We start from the raw sequence: 16576 nt of genomic DNA, 5'->3' as shown, positions 1-16576 counted from the left end.
GCAGGTAAACATGATCTTAAAGCTGAAATGCGCATCAGTTGAAACAGTGTCACTGTCCGCCCCAGCGCACTGTGCTATCTTACCTCCAAACGAGTTTCAATGCCATACAACACTCCTTCCGTGGCCTCCAACTGCTCTTAAACTCTAGTAAAACCAAATCCATGCTTTTCAACCGTTCGCTGCCTGCACCCGCACGCCCGACTAGCATCACCACCCTGGATGGTTCCGACCTAGATTATGTGGACATCTATAAGTACCTAGGTGTCTGGCTAGACTGCAAACTCTCCTTCCAGGCTCATATCAAACATCTCCAATCCAAAATCAAATCTAGAGTCGGCTTTCTATTTCGCAACAAAGCCTCCTTCACTCACGCCGCAAAACTTACCCTCGTAAAACTGACTATCCTACCGATCCTCGACATCGGCGATGTCATCTACAAAATAGCTTCCAATACTCTACTCAGCAAACTGGATGCAGTTTATCACAGTGCCATCCGTTTTGTTACTAAAGCACTTTATACCACCCACCACTGCGACCTGTATGCTCTAGTCGGCTGGCCCTCGCTACATGTTCGTCGCCAGACCCACTGGCTCCAGGTCATCTACAAGTCTATGCTAGGTAAAGCTCCGCCTTATCTCAGTTCACTGGTCACGATGGCAACACCCACCCGTAGCACGCGCTCCAGCAGGTGTATCTCACTGACCATCCCTAAAGCCAACACCTCATTTGGCCGCCTTTCCTTCCAATTCTCTGCTGTCTGCGATTGGAACGAATTGCAAAAATCTCTGAAGTTGGAGACTTTTACCTCCCTCACCAACTTTAAACATCTGCTATCTGAGCAGCTAACCGATCGCTGCAGCTGTACATAGTCCATCGGTATATAGCTCACCCAATTTACCTACCTCAACCCCAGATTGTTTTTATTTGATTTACTTTTCTGCTCCTTTGCACACCAGTATCTCTACCTGCACATGTTCATCTGATCATTTATCACTGCTAAATTGTAATTATTCACTCCTATGGCCTATTTATTGCCTACCTCCTCATGCCTTTTGCACACAATGTATATAGATTCTTTTTTTTCTACTATGTTATTGACTTGTTTATTGTTTATTGTTTACTCCATGTGTAACTCTGTGTTGTTGTCTGTTCACACTGCTATGCTTTATCTTGGCCAGGTCGCAGTTGCAAATGAGAACTTGTTCTCAACTAGCCTACCTGGTTAAATAAAGGTTAAATAAAAAATAAATACAAATAAAAAAATGTGTTATTCTTTTTGTTGAAATGGAGGAGAGGAGCATCCAGCATCGTGAAAACATTTCTTCCAGTATACTCTGCTGTTTTATCGCGCATGCATCGATGTGCAATGATATCCAATGATGTCAGAGGGAACAAAACAGTGTTCGCAGTTTGAAGAAACGTCTTTGTTTTTGTAATATTGCAAACTGACGCGGCAGTTTCTCCAAGTATGGATTCCAGCTTTAATGCCATATATTGACATGCCAGCAGCATACCACCCTGCATGCCACTGCTGGCTTGCCTCTGAAGCTAATCAGGGTTGGCCCTGATGGGAGACCAGATGCTGTTGGAGGGCCAGTAGGAGGCACTCTTTCCTTTGGTCCAAGGACACCCTGTGTTTGGGATGGGACGGTAAACCTGTCCTGACTCTCTGTGGTCACTAAAGATCCCATGGCACTTATCGTAAGAGTAGGGGCATTAACCCCGGTGTCCTGGCTACATTCCCAATCTGGCCGTCATACCATCATGGCCACCTAATCATCCCCTGCTCCCGATTGGATCATTCATCTCCACTCCCCTGTAACTATTCCCCAGGTGGTTATTGTAAATGAGAATGTGTTCTCAGTCAACTTAATAATTAGTAATAAAAAAATAACAGAGTTGTAGGTTTGCTACTAACCCTCTAATTAGTGATTTTTCAGCAGCCACCCAAGAGATGAGTCTGACATTGAAAATGACCTGGCTTGTGCATGCGTGTGTAGCATTTTGTGGGAAGCGGAGTGTACATGGGAACTGCTGGGTGTGCCAGTGTGTAGGTACGTGAGCTATGCGCCTGTGTGTCCGAGTGTGATTCATTCCGAGCAGGTGTGAGTGAGCCTGTATGGCGGCGTAAACAGTGCCATCTGCGAGTAGGTGGGATCGGAAAGCGTGGCACCAGGCCTCTGGCAGAAGAGGGGGAGGTCGTAGCACACCGATGCCCAAGAAGGGGAGAGGAGGGCCTGAAACACACCCCCTCAGCCCCTGCTTTTCAGTATGAAAAATCTCTCTGGAGGCCCTGTAGACATCCCAACACCCAGGGGAGTAAGAAAACCATCAGGGACATATATGATGACCTATATAATGCAGCTGCTGCTAGTGCAGCATTGCCATGTTCAAGACAGCCACAGTAACACGGTTGTCACTAGTTAATAAAGCCACAAAGGTAGAATTATGGATAAACCCCGCCCATTTCATATAATCTGATTTGAAAACCTAACCCTAACCTTAACCACACTACTAACCTTATGCCTAGCCTTAAATTAAGACCAAACAGCTAATTGGTATAGCCAATTTTGACTTTGTGGCTGTAGAATCTGACTTTGTGGCTGTCTAGTTGAAACCCAGCAACACCCAGGGGGATAATGTAATCAGTTTCCACTCTGACCCCTAATCCACAATGCCAGTGACTCTATTCCTTAGAAACTGCCCGGAAACCATGGCTGGGAGGCTAAGATTTAGCCATTTTAATGCTGTGACTCCAGTTTCAACCTGCAGAGGAGGGAGAAATGGAGTTTCATGTTAGACGACACCAGTGGAAATGGATGACACCAGTGGAAATGGATGTTAGACCGCACCAGTGGAAATGGATGTTAGAACACACCAGTGGAAATGGATGTTAGAACACACCAGTGGAAATGGATGTTAGACCACACCAGTGGAAATGGATGTTAGACCACACCAGTGGAAATGGATGTTAGACCACACCAGTGGAAATGGATGTTAGACCACACCAGTGGAAATGGATGTTAGACCACACCAGTGGAAATGGATGTTAGACCACACCAGCGGAACTGTATGATGTAGAACCTGTCTTTTGTTAGTTATTTATTGAGCCCAAACAGTTATTAAGAGGCTTTGAACTTCACCCATATTAGTTTTATTGGGTATTTGAAAGCCCAAACAGTTATTAAGAGGCTTTGAACTTCACCCATATTAGTTTTATTGGGTATTTGAAATACCCATTTATCTTTGGGATAAGTTTGAGTATATGAACTTAAAAATGACCGTTATGAATTTGGTTAAAGTTTGAATGATTGTTGTACCTTGCTCAATAATTATCCCAGATGAAGAGAGAAGCCATTTTAGCCGTCAACAAACTTATGGAGAATATTTTCATGAAAGCATAACGCACGTATGTAAACCAATTAACCAATCAGGAATCAGCTAATCAACCCAATGTACCAATAGAAGAATGAATAGAGGGGTCCCAGTACTCACACTGCCCAGGTTGACCTCTCTCTTGCCACCTCTGGAGAACTGGCTGGTCAGATGGTAGATCATGGTCCGCCCCCGCTTCCTGGCTTCGCTGAAGTGAGAGCTGCCACTCTTCCTGCTCCGCCTCTTATCCTCTGAAACGTTCAATCACACAGTCACCTCCATGACGACTTCCATCTGTTTTTTAACATGCTTGTGTCATGTCACAAGACAATACAAGTCTACAGCTACGGTGTCTATATGATTTTCCTACTCAAACAATATCTTTGAAGTTAACAAAAATGGCTGCCCAACGGCATAATAAATAAATAATAATAATGACAAACAGGAGAACATTGCGGAGGGGACAAAAGGTGGTAAATCATAAACCACATCCAAACCAAAGGAAAATAGTTTTTGGTGAGAGCGATTTTGAAGTGTGGCCTACCTTCTTTCTTGTGATGCACTTTGCCGTGTGTGTCAGTGATGTCCTTGAACGAGAAGAGGAATAGGACCATCTCCCCCTTCTCGTTCTTTATGGGCACAACGTCCAGTAGGCACCAGAAAGAGGTCCCTGAACAAAGCAAACAAACAAAGATTTTTTGAGGGAAAAAAAGAAGCAATGTAGGACATGATCCATGAGCTTCCTTGCATCATCACATGTAATGAATAAATAAATGATTGGAAAATGATACCGCAACAAAAATGACGTTGCTAAGATTAAAAATGGTACTGCTGGCATCTCATTAATAACAGTGATAAGGCAGATAAGAGAAGAAAAAAAACTCTTGCAACCAATTGCTCACGTTGGCTAGCTAAGCTCTCTTGGTCTCCTTGGACCATGCAATAGATGTCTAATGTTAAGGCTGAGTTTAGCCAAAGTAGCAATTCAGTAGCAATTAAGTAGCAATTCAGGGTCTCTTGCTTTATTTAGATCTGTAGACACCCAGACTATCAACAAACTTTCCATTCAGTAATTAGCAACACATTGGTTCACACCATTTCGTGTGTACGTTTGGGTCTCTGTTGAGGGAACATAGCTTATAGTAAGCCTGTTTCGGAGGTGGGAGAAGCTCTTAGTGCTGTGTTCTGTGTGCAAGCGTTACATCTTATTGTGGGCCACAGGACAATACTGCCAATTTTCTAAGAAATTAGTTTAGAATCCTACTTAAAATTCAGTCATTCAGAGGCGAGTGAATGTTCACACACTCACACACACACACACACACACGGCAGCCCTGTTAAACCTACTGCATAGATTCTCGTCCATATTTCCGTCTCTGCTTGCTATTAGCTCCTTCCATCGCTCATGGGTTACAGGCTCACCTCTGTCACAGCTTGAGCTCTCCAAATTCAGACCTGACCTTGTCCAAACTCTTCACTCAGGTCAAACTGCTCAGATTGAACTCTGTCAATAGCATGGTGCATGTTGTAGTGTGTAGTATGGTGCTGATTTCAAGTACTTTATCGGTGCTTGAATGAGTGTGCCTGGTTTAATGGACTAATAGAGTAGTCCCAAACTGCAAACCCCACCCATATGGCACTCCAGGCAAACGCACCAAGCAAACGCTCAAAGTATTTCAAATAGTAGCTGAAGCCAGGTCTGCGTCTATGCTCGTGGGGCACACTCAATCATCACAATAGAATCTCTAGAACAGACATCCCCATTAAATAGAATATAATTCTATTTCTACGGTCTCACTCTCACCGTTCTTCTTGTAGAAGTGGACCTCAGTCTGGAACTCCTCTCGTCCCTCCAGGGCCTTCTCCATCTGCTGGGCCACGTGCTCGCTGGTGTCGTGGCCGTACAGGAAGTGGCAGCTGCACTTCTTCTGCATCACCTCGGTGCGTGCGAAGCCCGTCAGCTCACAGAAGCCATCCGAGCAGTAGACGATTGGGTAGCCGCGGTGGCCCTGCGCGTTGCCCAGCAGGAAGTTGCTGTCTGTCGGGGTTGAGGAAGAGAACAAGAATGTTTGTCAATCAGGATTGTTTGGAAATAACTGTTTGGTTCTTGCACGGGCTATATAGACTTACAGTAATAGGTAGGCCTATGCCTGGCTAATAGATAGCAATTCCTGGCAGACCACCAAACACCAGCCCGCCTGACATAAAACAATGCTCTTCTTGCCCTTTCATTCTATCCACACCTCGGGCTCCATCTACCCCCTTTCTTTTCCCCTTTTCTTCTCTCCATCTCATCAGCACCATGGACAGTGTCAGCCTAAACAGTACAATAGTAGTCTCGCAGAGCATTGGTGCTGTATTCACACATTATGGCAAAATTCCAATAATCTCTCCAAGTCTGCACGTGTTCACTGCAAACACATTGGATTGTTGTATGTATGGGCAAGAGGGACCAGTCATTTACCTTAAAATCCAATAAAGGAAGTGAGCAAGTACACATTTTGGGAGAAAGTAGAGATTTATTGGGATCACAACCTCTATTAATTTAGCTATGCCTGCAGGCTCTACCACCACAGATTACCAAACACCAATACCTCTGCCCAGGGGATCAACCCATTCCTGTACAGATGTAGGGATCACATAACAATATGTTCACATGTGCCCAGTGGCAACAGACATGCTCTCCTCCCGTATTCCACAGAATAAAATAACTGTGCACCATAAGCAGTTTGTGGCACCCGAAAAGCAACAGTACACCTGACTGTGTCTGGCATAACTGGCATTTACATCATTTAAACATCTCGGTGTTGAAGTAAGGGCCAGGATTTGGATTTACACTTTCGGTCCACATGTCCATTAGGTATGTAACCTAGGTTCCCTGAGGAGGAAGGCTACAATGTTTCCAATGTAAAAACATTCAAGTCAAAGACTGAATCAAGGCAAGCTTGACACACACCACCAGCAACTCAAAATTCCAGAGGGAGTAGGCTACACTCGGAGGAGGAGTGCAAGAGCACGACGAAGGAGAGCTAAGCAGCTGACGACACGCTTTAGACAATCTAGCACTTTAATTGCCTGTCCTCGACAGTCAGGAAGCCATCCGCTGGGGATTTTTCAAAGTGGTGACAGCCTTCACGGGCGTGCAGCGAGCGACAACAAAGCCGCCACGGAGGAATTACATAAAGAGAAGCAGGCAGCAACCACCGGATCCACCGCCTTGACACCGGCAGTCAAGGGAAGTTTCGTGGCGCACGGTTCCTGGCAAGCTGTGTCTTGAGAACCTGACACTTGATTGGCTATTTATGGCCCTTTGTGAAAGAGTCTGAATTGGTGGATTAAAGTGGTTCGTTATGAGGACACGCTGACTGTCAATGTTTTATCGTTTTGTAGCTACAAAATGTCAGAAAACTGCACCTCACCAAACAAGTTCAAAGAGTGTCAAACAATGAGCGTCTACTGAAGCAATGACAATAACTCCTGAGGTCTAGAGAGAAACACTGACAACGTAGCAAGTACTATAGGCCTCCATGTACTCTTTACATGTTACCTTGTAGTCCTAACCATCAAACACTATATACATGTAGCAGAGTAGGCCTATAGACTACAGTTTGTTTTGCTAGTTTGTTTTTGCTAAACTCAACCCTTTACATCTTCAGCTTATGCAATATGGTCTAAGAATACATTCACTAACTCTAGTCAGCAGTATCTCTATATTGTCTCCCAAGTGGGTCAAGGGTACCCCATAAATCACAGTGTAAGAATATCTTGGCACCAAAATCTTGAGCTATTCTGTACTTTAATGTATTTTTCATTCTCTGATACTGACTAACCATGCTCACTTGCGCTGTCATCTTTAGTGTCGGATTTGCAACTTTCTTCATTGATGCAACTGCCCCAATTTAATCAACTGTAAATACAGGAAAACCACACCGCTGCTTCACTCCGAATGTCAATGCTGTTAAAACCAACACACACCCCATCCACACACCTCTTGTGGATGTTGTCATTGGTATTGACACAGATATTGACCTGAACACACCTATCCTTAAAATCACAGCACAGAATAAAGATTGAGTGAACCCGTATTGTGGTTGTCCTTTAGCTGTGACAGATTGAATTGAGCCTGTTGGAGTATTTTCAGAATAATTTGTGTTGTATTGTTTGCTAGCTGGCTCTCATTGACTACCAATGTTGCTAAAGCTAGCTAGCTAGTTAATATAACTTGTTTTCTCCAAATGTATGTTAGCTAGTTAAGTTATATTATGAATATAACTAATCTGCTGTCGACATCAGATTTGAGAGCACTTGTTAGCTCCAAAGGTAGTTTGTAGCTTTGACTGCATGCTGACAGTGCATGCAGAGCCATCCAGTGGCTAGCCACACTACAAAAATAATTTTACCAGGTTCCTGTGAAGCAATTGTATTGACAGTCCACCACAACATACCCGAGAGTCTCGTTATCAGCAAGGTGTAGTATGTGTTTAATTTAATTGTGTATTAAAAACAAGTTTGAGATCATTTTGAGGGGTTTTCTTCAGTGGTTTGAATGAGGAATTAGGCCATAGAAGTCTGATAGAAGCACACTGACAAAGCATCCAAAACATAGTGGAGTACAGCATACAGTTGAAGTCGGAAGTTTACATACACCTTAGCCAAATACATTTAAACTCAGTTTTTCACAATTCCTGACATTTAATCCTAGTAAAAATTCCCTGTCTTAGGTCAGTTAGGATCACCACTTTATTTTAAGAATGTGAAATGTCAGAATAATAGTAGAGAGGGATTTATTCCAGCTTTTATTACTTTCATCACATTCCCAGTGGGTCAGAAGTTTACATACACTCAATTAGTATTTGGTAGCATTGCCTTTAAATTGTTTAACTTGGGTCAAACATTTTGAGTAGCCTTCCACAAGCTTCCCCAACGGAGTCAGGTTTGTTGGACTCCTTGCTCGCACACGCTTTTTCAGTTCTGTCCACAACTTTTCTATGGGACTGAGGTCAGGGCTTTGTGATGGCCACTCCAATACCTTGAATTTGTTGTCCTTAAGCCACAACTTTGGAAGTATGCTTGGGGTCAGTGTCTCCCCCAAGCAACATCTCCACCCCTCTGATCCTCAACACTGGGGCCCCACAAGGGTGCGTTCTGAGCCCTCTCCTGTACTCCCTGTTTACCCACGACTGCGTGGCCACGCACGCCTCCAACTCAATCATCAAGTTTGCGGACGACACAACAGTGGTAGGCTTGATTACCAACAACGACGAGACGGCCTACAGGGAGGAGGTGAGGGCCCTCGGAGTGTGGTGTCAGGAAAATAACCTCACACTCAACGTCAACAAAACTAAGGAGATGATTGTGGACTTCAGGAAACAGCAGAGGGAACACCCCCCTATCCACATCAATGGAACAGTAGTGGAGAGGGTAGCAAGTTTTAAGTTCCTTGGCATACACATCACAGACAAACTGAATTGGTCCACTCACACAGACAGCATCGTGAAGAAGGCGCAGCAGCGCCTCTTCAACCTCAGGAGGCTGAAGAAATTCGGCTTGTCACCAAAAGCACTCACAAACTTCTACAAATGCACAATCGAGAGCATCCTGGCGGGGTGTATCACCGCCTGGTATGGCAACTGCACCGCCCTCAACCGTAAGGCTATCCAGAGGGTAGTGAGGTCTGCACAACGCATCACCGGGGGCAAACTACCTGCCCTCCAGGACACCTACACCACCCGATGCTACAGGAAGGCCATAAAGATCATCAAGGATATCAACCACCCGAGCCACTGCCTGTTCACCCCGCTGTCATCCAGAAGGCGAGGTCAGTACAGGTGCATCAAAGCTGGGACCGAGAGACTGAAAAACAGCTTCTATCTCAAGGCCATCAGACTGTTAAACAGCCACCACTAACATTGAGTGGCTGCTGCCAACACACTGTTAATGACACTGACTCAACTCCAGCCACTTTAATAATGGGAATTGATGGGAAATTATGTAAATATATCACTAGCCACTTTAAACAATGCTACCTTATATAATGTTACTTACCCTACATTATTCATCTCATATGCATATGTATATACTGTACTCTATATCATCGACTGCATCCTTATGTAATACATGTATCACTAGCCACTTTAACTATGCCACTTTGTTTACATACTCATCTCATATGTTATACTGTACTCGATATCATCTACTGTATCTTGCCTATGCTGCTTTGTACCATCACTCATTCATATATCCTTATGTACATATTCCTTATCCCCTTACACTGTGTATAAGACAGTAGTTTTTTTGGAATTGTTAGTTAGATTACTTGTTCGTTATTACTGCATTGTCGGAACTAGAAGCACAAGCATTTCGCTACACTCGCATTAACATCTGCTAACCATGTGTATGTGACAAATAAAATTTGATTTGATTTGATTTGTCCAGTCGGAAGACCCATTTGCAACCAAGCTTTAACTTCCTGACTGATGTCTTGAGATGTTGCTTCAATATGTCCACATCATTTTCCTCCCTCATGATGCCATCTATTTTGTGAAGTGCACCAGTCCCTCCTGCAGCAAAGCACCCCCACAACATGATGCTGCCACCCCTGTGCTTCACGGTTGGGATGGTGTTTTTCGGCTTACAAGCCTCCCCCTTTTTCCTCCAAATATAACGATGGTCATTATGGCCAAACAGTTCTATTTTTGTTTCATCAGACCAGAGGACATTTCTACAAAAAGAACGATCTTTGTCCCCATGTGCAGTTGCAAACTGTAGTCCTTGCTGAGCGGCCTTTCAGGTTATGTCGATATAGGACTTGTTTTACTGTGGATATAGATACTTTTGTACCTGTTTCCTCCAGCATCTTCACAAGGTCCTTTGCTGTTGTTCTGGGATTGATTTGCACTTCTCGCACCAAAGTGCGTTCATCTCTAGGAGACAGAAAGCCTCTCCTTCCTGAGCGATATGATGGCTGCGTGGTTACATTGTGTTTATACTTGCGTACTATTGTTTGTACAGATGAACGTGGTACCTTCAGGCATTTGGAAATTGCTCCCAAGGATGAACCAGACTTGTGGAGGTCAACAAGTTATTTTCTGAGGTCTTGGCTGATTTCTTTTGATTTTCCCATGATGTCAAGCAAAGAGGCATTGAGTTTGAAGGTAGCCCTTGAAATACATCCACAGGTACACCTCCAATTGACTCAAATTATGTCAGAATCTTCTAAAGCCATGACATAATTTTCTGGAATTTTCCAAGCTGTTTAAAGGCACAGTCCACTTAGTGTATGTAAACTTCTGACCCACTGGAATTGTGATACAGTGAATTACAAGTGAAATAATCTTTCTCTAAACAATTGTTGGAAAAATGACTTGTGTCATGCACAAAGTAGATGTCCTAACCGACTTGCCAAAACTATAGTTTGTTAACAAGAAATTTGTGGAGTGGTTGAAAATTGAGTTTTAATGACTCCAACCTAAGTGTATGTAAACTTTCGACTTCAACTGTAAGTGCACAATGTGCATCATCAACTGACAAAAACATGTGTGTGTATGTGTGTGTGTAAGGGTGAGCGTGTTTGTGTTTATACAGTGTTGTGAAAAAGTATTTGCCCCCTTTCTGGTTCTCTCTATTTTTTGATTTTTTTTTATACTTAAATTAGATCTTCAACCAAAACCTAATGTTAAGTAAAGGGAAACGGTGTTTACAAATAACACACAAATATATACACTTATGCATTTTCTTAATTAACAAAGTTATGCAACACCCAATTCCATTGTGTGAAAAAGTAGTTGCCCCCTTACACTAAATAACTGGTTGTGCCACCTTTAGCTGCAAGGACTGCAACCAAATCATTCCTGTAGTTGTTGGTCAGTCTCTCACATCACTGTGGAGGAATTTTGGCCCAGTCTTCCACGCAGAACTTTAACTCAGCAACATTTGTGGGTTTTCAAGCATGAACTGTTCGTTTCAAGTCCTGCCACAACATCTCAATAGGGATTAGGCCTGAACTTTGACTAGGTCGTTCCAAAACAAGTTTGTTGCTTTTTAACCATTTTCATGTATACTTGATTATGTGTTTTGGATCATTGTCTTGCTGCATGACCCAGCTGCGCTTCAGCTTCAGCTTACAGACTGACATTCTCCTGTAGAATTCTCTAAAACAGAGTAGAATTCATGGTTCCTTCTATTAAGGCAAGTCATCCAGGTCCTGAGGCAGCAAAGCATCCCCAAACCATCACACTACCACCACCATGCCTGACCGTTGGTATGAGGTTCTTACTGTGGAATGCAGTGTTTGGATTTCGCCAGACATAATGGGACCCATCTCATCAAGTTTGCGGACGACACAACAGTGGTAGGCTTGATTACCAACAACGACGAGACGGCCTACAGGGAGGAGGTGAGGGCCCTCGGAGTGTGGTGTCAGGAAAATAACCTCACACTCAACGTCAACAAAACTAAGGAGATGATTGTGGACTTCAGGAAACAGCAGAGGGAACACCCCCCTATCCACATCGATGGAACACTAGTGGAGAGGGTAGTAAGTTTTAAGTTCCTCGGCGTACACATCACAGACAAACTGAATTGGTCCACCCACACAGACAGCATCGTGAAGAAGGCGCAGCAGCGCCTCTTCAACCTCAGGAGGCTGAAGAAATTCGGCTTGTCACCAAAAGCACTCACAAACTTCTACAGATGCACAATCAAGAGCATCCTGTCGGGCTGTATCACCGTAAGGCTCTCCAGAGGGTAGTGAGGTCTGCACAACGCATCACCGGGGGCAAACTACCTGCCCTCCAGGACACCTACACCACCCGATGTCACAGGAAGGCCATAAAGATCATCAAGGACAACAACCACCCGAGCCACTGCCTGTTCACCCCGCTATCATCCAGAATACGAGGAGAGTACAGGTGCATCAAAGCTGGGACCGAGAGACTGAAAAACAGCTTCTATCTCAAGGCCATCAGACTGTTAAACAGCCACCACTAACATTGAGTGGCTGCTGCCAACACACTGACTCAACTCCAGCCACTTTAATAATGGGAATCGATGGGAAATTATGTAAAATATATCACTAGCCACTTTAAACAATGCTACCTAATATAATGTTTACATACCCTACATTATTCATCTCATATGTATACATATATACTGTACTCTATTTCATCTACTGCATCCTTATGTAATACATGTATCACTAGCCACTTTAACTATGCCACTTTGTTTACATACTCATCTCATATGTATATACTGCACTCAATACCATCTACTGTATCTTGCCTATGCCGCTCTGTACCATCACTCATTCATATATCTTTATGTACATATTCTTTATCCCCTTACACTTGTGTCTATAAGGTAGTAGTTTTGGAATTGTTAGCTAGATTACTTGTTGGTTATTACTGCATTGTCGGAACTAGAAGCACAAGCATTTCGCTACACTCGCACTAACATCTGCTAACCATGTGTATGTGACAAATGAAATTTGATTTGATTTGATCCAAAAAGTTAACTAAAGTTTGCCAAAAAGCAACCTGGAAGCACCTGGATGATCAACAAGACTCTTGGAAGAATGTTCTATGGACATACGAGTCAAAACTTTGGAATGGCCTAGTCAAAGTCCAGACTTAATCCCAACTGAGAGGACCAGTTCATGCTTGAAAACCCACAAATGTCGCTGTGTTAAAGCAGTTCTGCAAGCCAGAGTGGGACAAAATTTGTCCGCAGCGACATGAGAGACTGATCAACAACTACAGGAAGCGTTTGGTTGGAGTCATCGTAGCTAAATTTGGCACAACCAGTTATTGTGTGTGTGTGTGTGTGTGTGTGTGTGTGTGTGTGTGTGTGTGTGTGTGTGTGTGTGTGTGTGTGTGTGTGTGTGTGACTGTGTGGGTGAGTGTTTTTGTGTGTGTTCCACAGTGCCTCAGTCCTTGGCCATAATCCTCTGAAAAAATACACTATGCAGAAATCACTCCTCAATTTCCTGGTTGCTAAAATTTTAATAGTTTATGTAACACAACAAGCAAGTATAGTGTAGAGAATCATTATACCATCTAAACCGTTGTGAAATATTTTTCCATGTATGAAAATAAAAGATGAAAAAATTAAATGTAAGATTTGGAAAAATATAAATAATGTGCATAGAAGTGATCTACTGATTGTTAGACTTGCTTTCAACGAGAATGACATATCTATAACACACATTTCTATGTGAATTTGGTCAGGGTTACCCAAAAAGTTACATATTGCAGCTTTAAAGATCTTCCTTCAAGGATCTTGCCTCTATATAATTTAATTACACATCTATAAGGCACAGAACTGTAGATTGGAGCTAGATTCTAATGGTTACAGCAACAGACTGGAGCTAGCTGCTAATGCGAACAACAGGTCCTGTGTAACTCAGTTGGTAGAGCACGGCACTTTCAGTGCCAGGATCATGGGTTTGATTACCGCTGGAGCCACCCATACAAAATTGCATGCAGGCATGACTGAAAGTCACTTTGGATTAAAGTGTCTGATAATTGTCATATGTTGTTATTATTATTATATTAACAAACTGGAGCATGGTGCTAATGCTAACAGCAACAGACTGGAGCTAGATGCTAATGCTAACAACAACAGACTGTAGCTAAGCTAACAACAGGCTGGAGCTATGCTTAGAGCAAGAGACTGCTATTCACCTTATACATACGAGATGCTAGACTATGTAGAGTCAGCCAATGTGAATGTGATACTCAAAGCACACAGATCGAGGGCCATGTCACAAAAGCTCATTTCAACCCTTAGTAAAAAATGAGCAGGCTCAGAGCAGCATTGTGATGCACGTAATTACGCTGCTTAGCTGGGTACGTAGCATTCTCCCTTGTCATTAGCTGATGTTAATGTTATTGTCTCGTTCAGAATGAACATATTTGCACCGCAAGCAATGACCTGCACAATTGGCCAACACAGAGTTAACTCAATGCCAATATCAATTGATCATTCAATGTAAAATCAATTAACCAATCAAAATGACCATATCTAGCTAAATGTATTTAATCTAAAACAGACTGTCTGCTCTGGAGCTAACCTGGTATTACAACACATTCTTCATCCTTAAAGCAGAATACCACAGAGGATGGTGTATCTATTATCCCATCCCTCAGCTTCAAAGACGCACACACACACACACACACACACACACACACACACACACACACACACACACACACACACACACACACACACACACACACACACACACACACACACACACACACACACACACACACACACACACACACACAGAAAGAGACAGAAGTAGCTAACCCAATCACTTCAACTGTCCACTAGCTGTCATAGGCAGCTCTTCTATTCAACCCTTAGTGCTGGCCCTCAGACCCCATTCATCACCCAGTTAACAATGACGCCACCTGGTTCAATCTACTGACGCCGCTCGCCTTGTCCCCTCTTGGTTTATCTGCCTACCGCCTTTCAAGGAAAAGTGTGCGGGGAGAAATGAACCAAGCTCTTATCTCGGCTCACAGCTGCCCCATAACCATGCTACCCACAGGTAACTGCTGCCTCCCTGCCTACAGCTACTGGGGAGGTCAGACTGGAGAGTTGACACTGTGGAAATACACACATGAACAAATAAACACACACAAACATATACACACACCCACATATTGAAATACACACTCACAGCTGCAGATACGCACACACTTTCAGCCGTGGGCACTGTGCCACCCAGAGGGTTTCTGTCAAGTAGCAGTTCGCGGAGCCTTTGAAAGCTCTGGCGTCCGGTGGCAAGCGCTTCCAACATTGATTGCCTGCGGTAGCCTACTCATCTATTTTATCGTGCTTCTGCCCATAATGAATCAAACAAAGTTCTAAAGGAAGACCACTCAAAGGAAGAAATTAAAAGCCATCTCTGACAACAACAAAAATGAACAACTTTTACAGTGAGGGTATTGCAACAGGCCTACACAAATTCTGAACTATACAGACAATCTGGATCATGTGAACAAGTGACTCACTCATAAAAATGTATTCTAAATACCAAAAAGGCATTGAGAAATGAACTCAGTTGCCCTCTGTGTTGTGGTTGTGAATGAAGAAAGTTTGGCTTGTGTGTTTGTTTGGCCCCTCTGGAAGTGGCTTTGAGGTTCATGCCTTGACCCTTTGGAGCATAGAGAGGAAGTGAGGGCCTCCCCTGCTCCAGGCAGCCTAACACGCTGATACTGTCGTTTGGAGATAGACATCATAAGCTTATTCACGACTGGACAGGAATCGCACATCAAAGCTACAAGATAAGAAAATGAAAGCGAAGGAAAGGAGTACAGTGCTTTTATGATAACCTTTAGTGTTACGGCTTCATCTGATCTTGAAATAAATGACATAGAGCATCTGGTATCTCCTTCCAGTCACTTACAGTTGTAATACAGTAGCGGACAGGCAATAGAACCATCAATCAAAGCTTAGGGCGTGTCAAGAGATATCAGCCTTCTTACTTTAGACTACTCATCCACCTACATTGCTTGTGGAATATAGGGCTCCGTCACGGGACTTGTTCCCTACAATGAATAGAGATAATTCTATCATACATTTATGTCATTCATTCGAGGGGGGAAGGAAGCTTGAAAATGGTAAATGTGGACACACCTAATATTTGATAAGATAACGAACACGTGTATTTACTGTGGTAACTTCTTCCTTGGGTTGATTTTATAACCTCTCCAATGCAAGGCTGCTTTTGCATCAATTGTTCATGTGCTCGGTCAACGTTTTTTGGGGGGGTGGGGACTTGGGGGCTCGTCCCAGATTGTAATGAAAATAACGGAAGATATGTAATCATCATGAAATGATCATTTTAATGGGTTAAGACAGTTTTTCATTTCAATTTTTTTTCTTCCTGTCAATGAAGTATTTACAATATACTGTTTCATTATCCAAGGCTCATAATCACAATCAACGTTATTGGATTTGTGCTCCATGCTCAGAAGACAGCTTCTGAGCCTTCATTATAGTGGTTGACTCACTGCTGAGAAAAATACAATTATGTCCTTCTATTTAACAACTATGCCAATTACACACACTGACATCAACTCTCTCGTACTGCAATTACATTCATCTCACCATTAGTTATTTTAGAAACATTAAAGCTCCAACTCATTTGTAGTCAATGGTCTGATTAGGGTTATCAATCATTTTCCAATGGTAC

At 43.1% G+C, this 16576-nt stretch overlaps 1 protein-coding gene across 1 annotated transcript in view; it reads right to left on the bottom strand.

Moving 5' to 3' along the window:
* The window catches only part of kcnh4b (potassium voltage-gated channel, subfamily H (eag-related), member 4b), a 66912-nt gene that overhangs the window by 39059 nt on the left and 11277 nt on the right, over positions 1–16576 (bottom strand). Inside the window, exons 2-4 of the mRNA XM_031799165.1 lie at positions 5180–5413; positions 3920–4045; positions 3496–3626 (exon numbers count right to left, since the gene is read on the bottom strand). Of these exons, the coding sequence (XP_031655025.1) occupies positions 3496–3626; positions 3920–4045; positions 5180–5413 (491 nt within the window). The remainder of the gene's footprint in view (positions 1–3495; positions 3627–3919; positions 4046–5179; positions 5414–16576) is intronic.

Source organism: Oncorhynchus kisutch, linkage group LG20, assembly GCF_002021735.2.
Source record: "Oncorhynchus kisutch isolate 150728-3 linkage group LG20, Okis_V2, whole genome shotgun sequence".
NCBI classification, from domain to species: Eukaryota; Metazoa; Chordata; class Actinopteri; order Salmoniformes; family Salmonidae; genus Oncorhynchus; species Oncorhynchus kisutch.
Note: the sequence above shows the minus strand (reverse complement) of the source record. Positions and strands in the feature narration are given on the sequence as shown.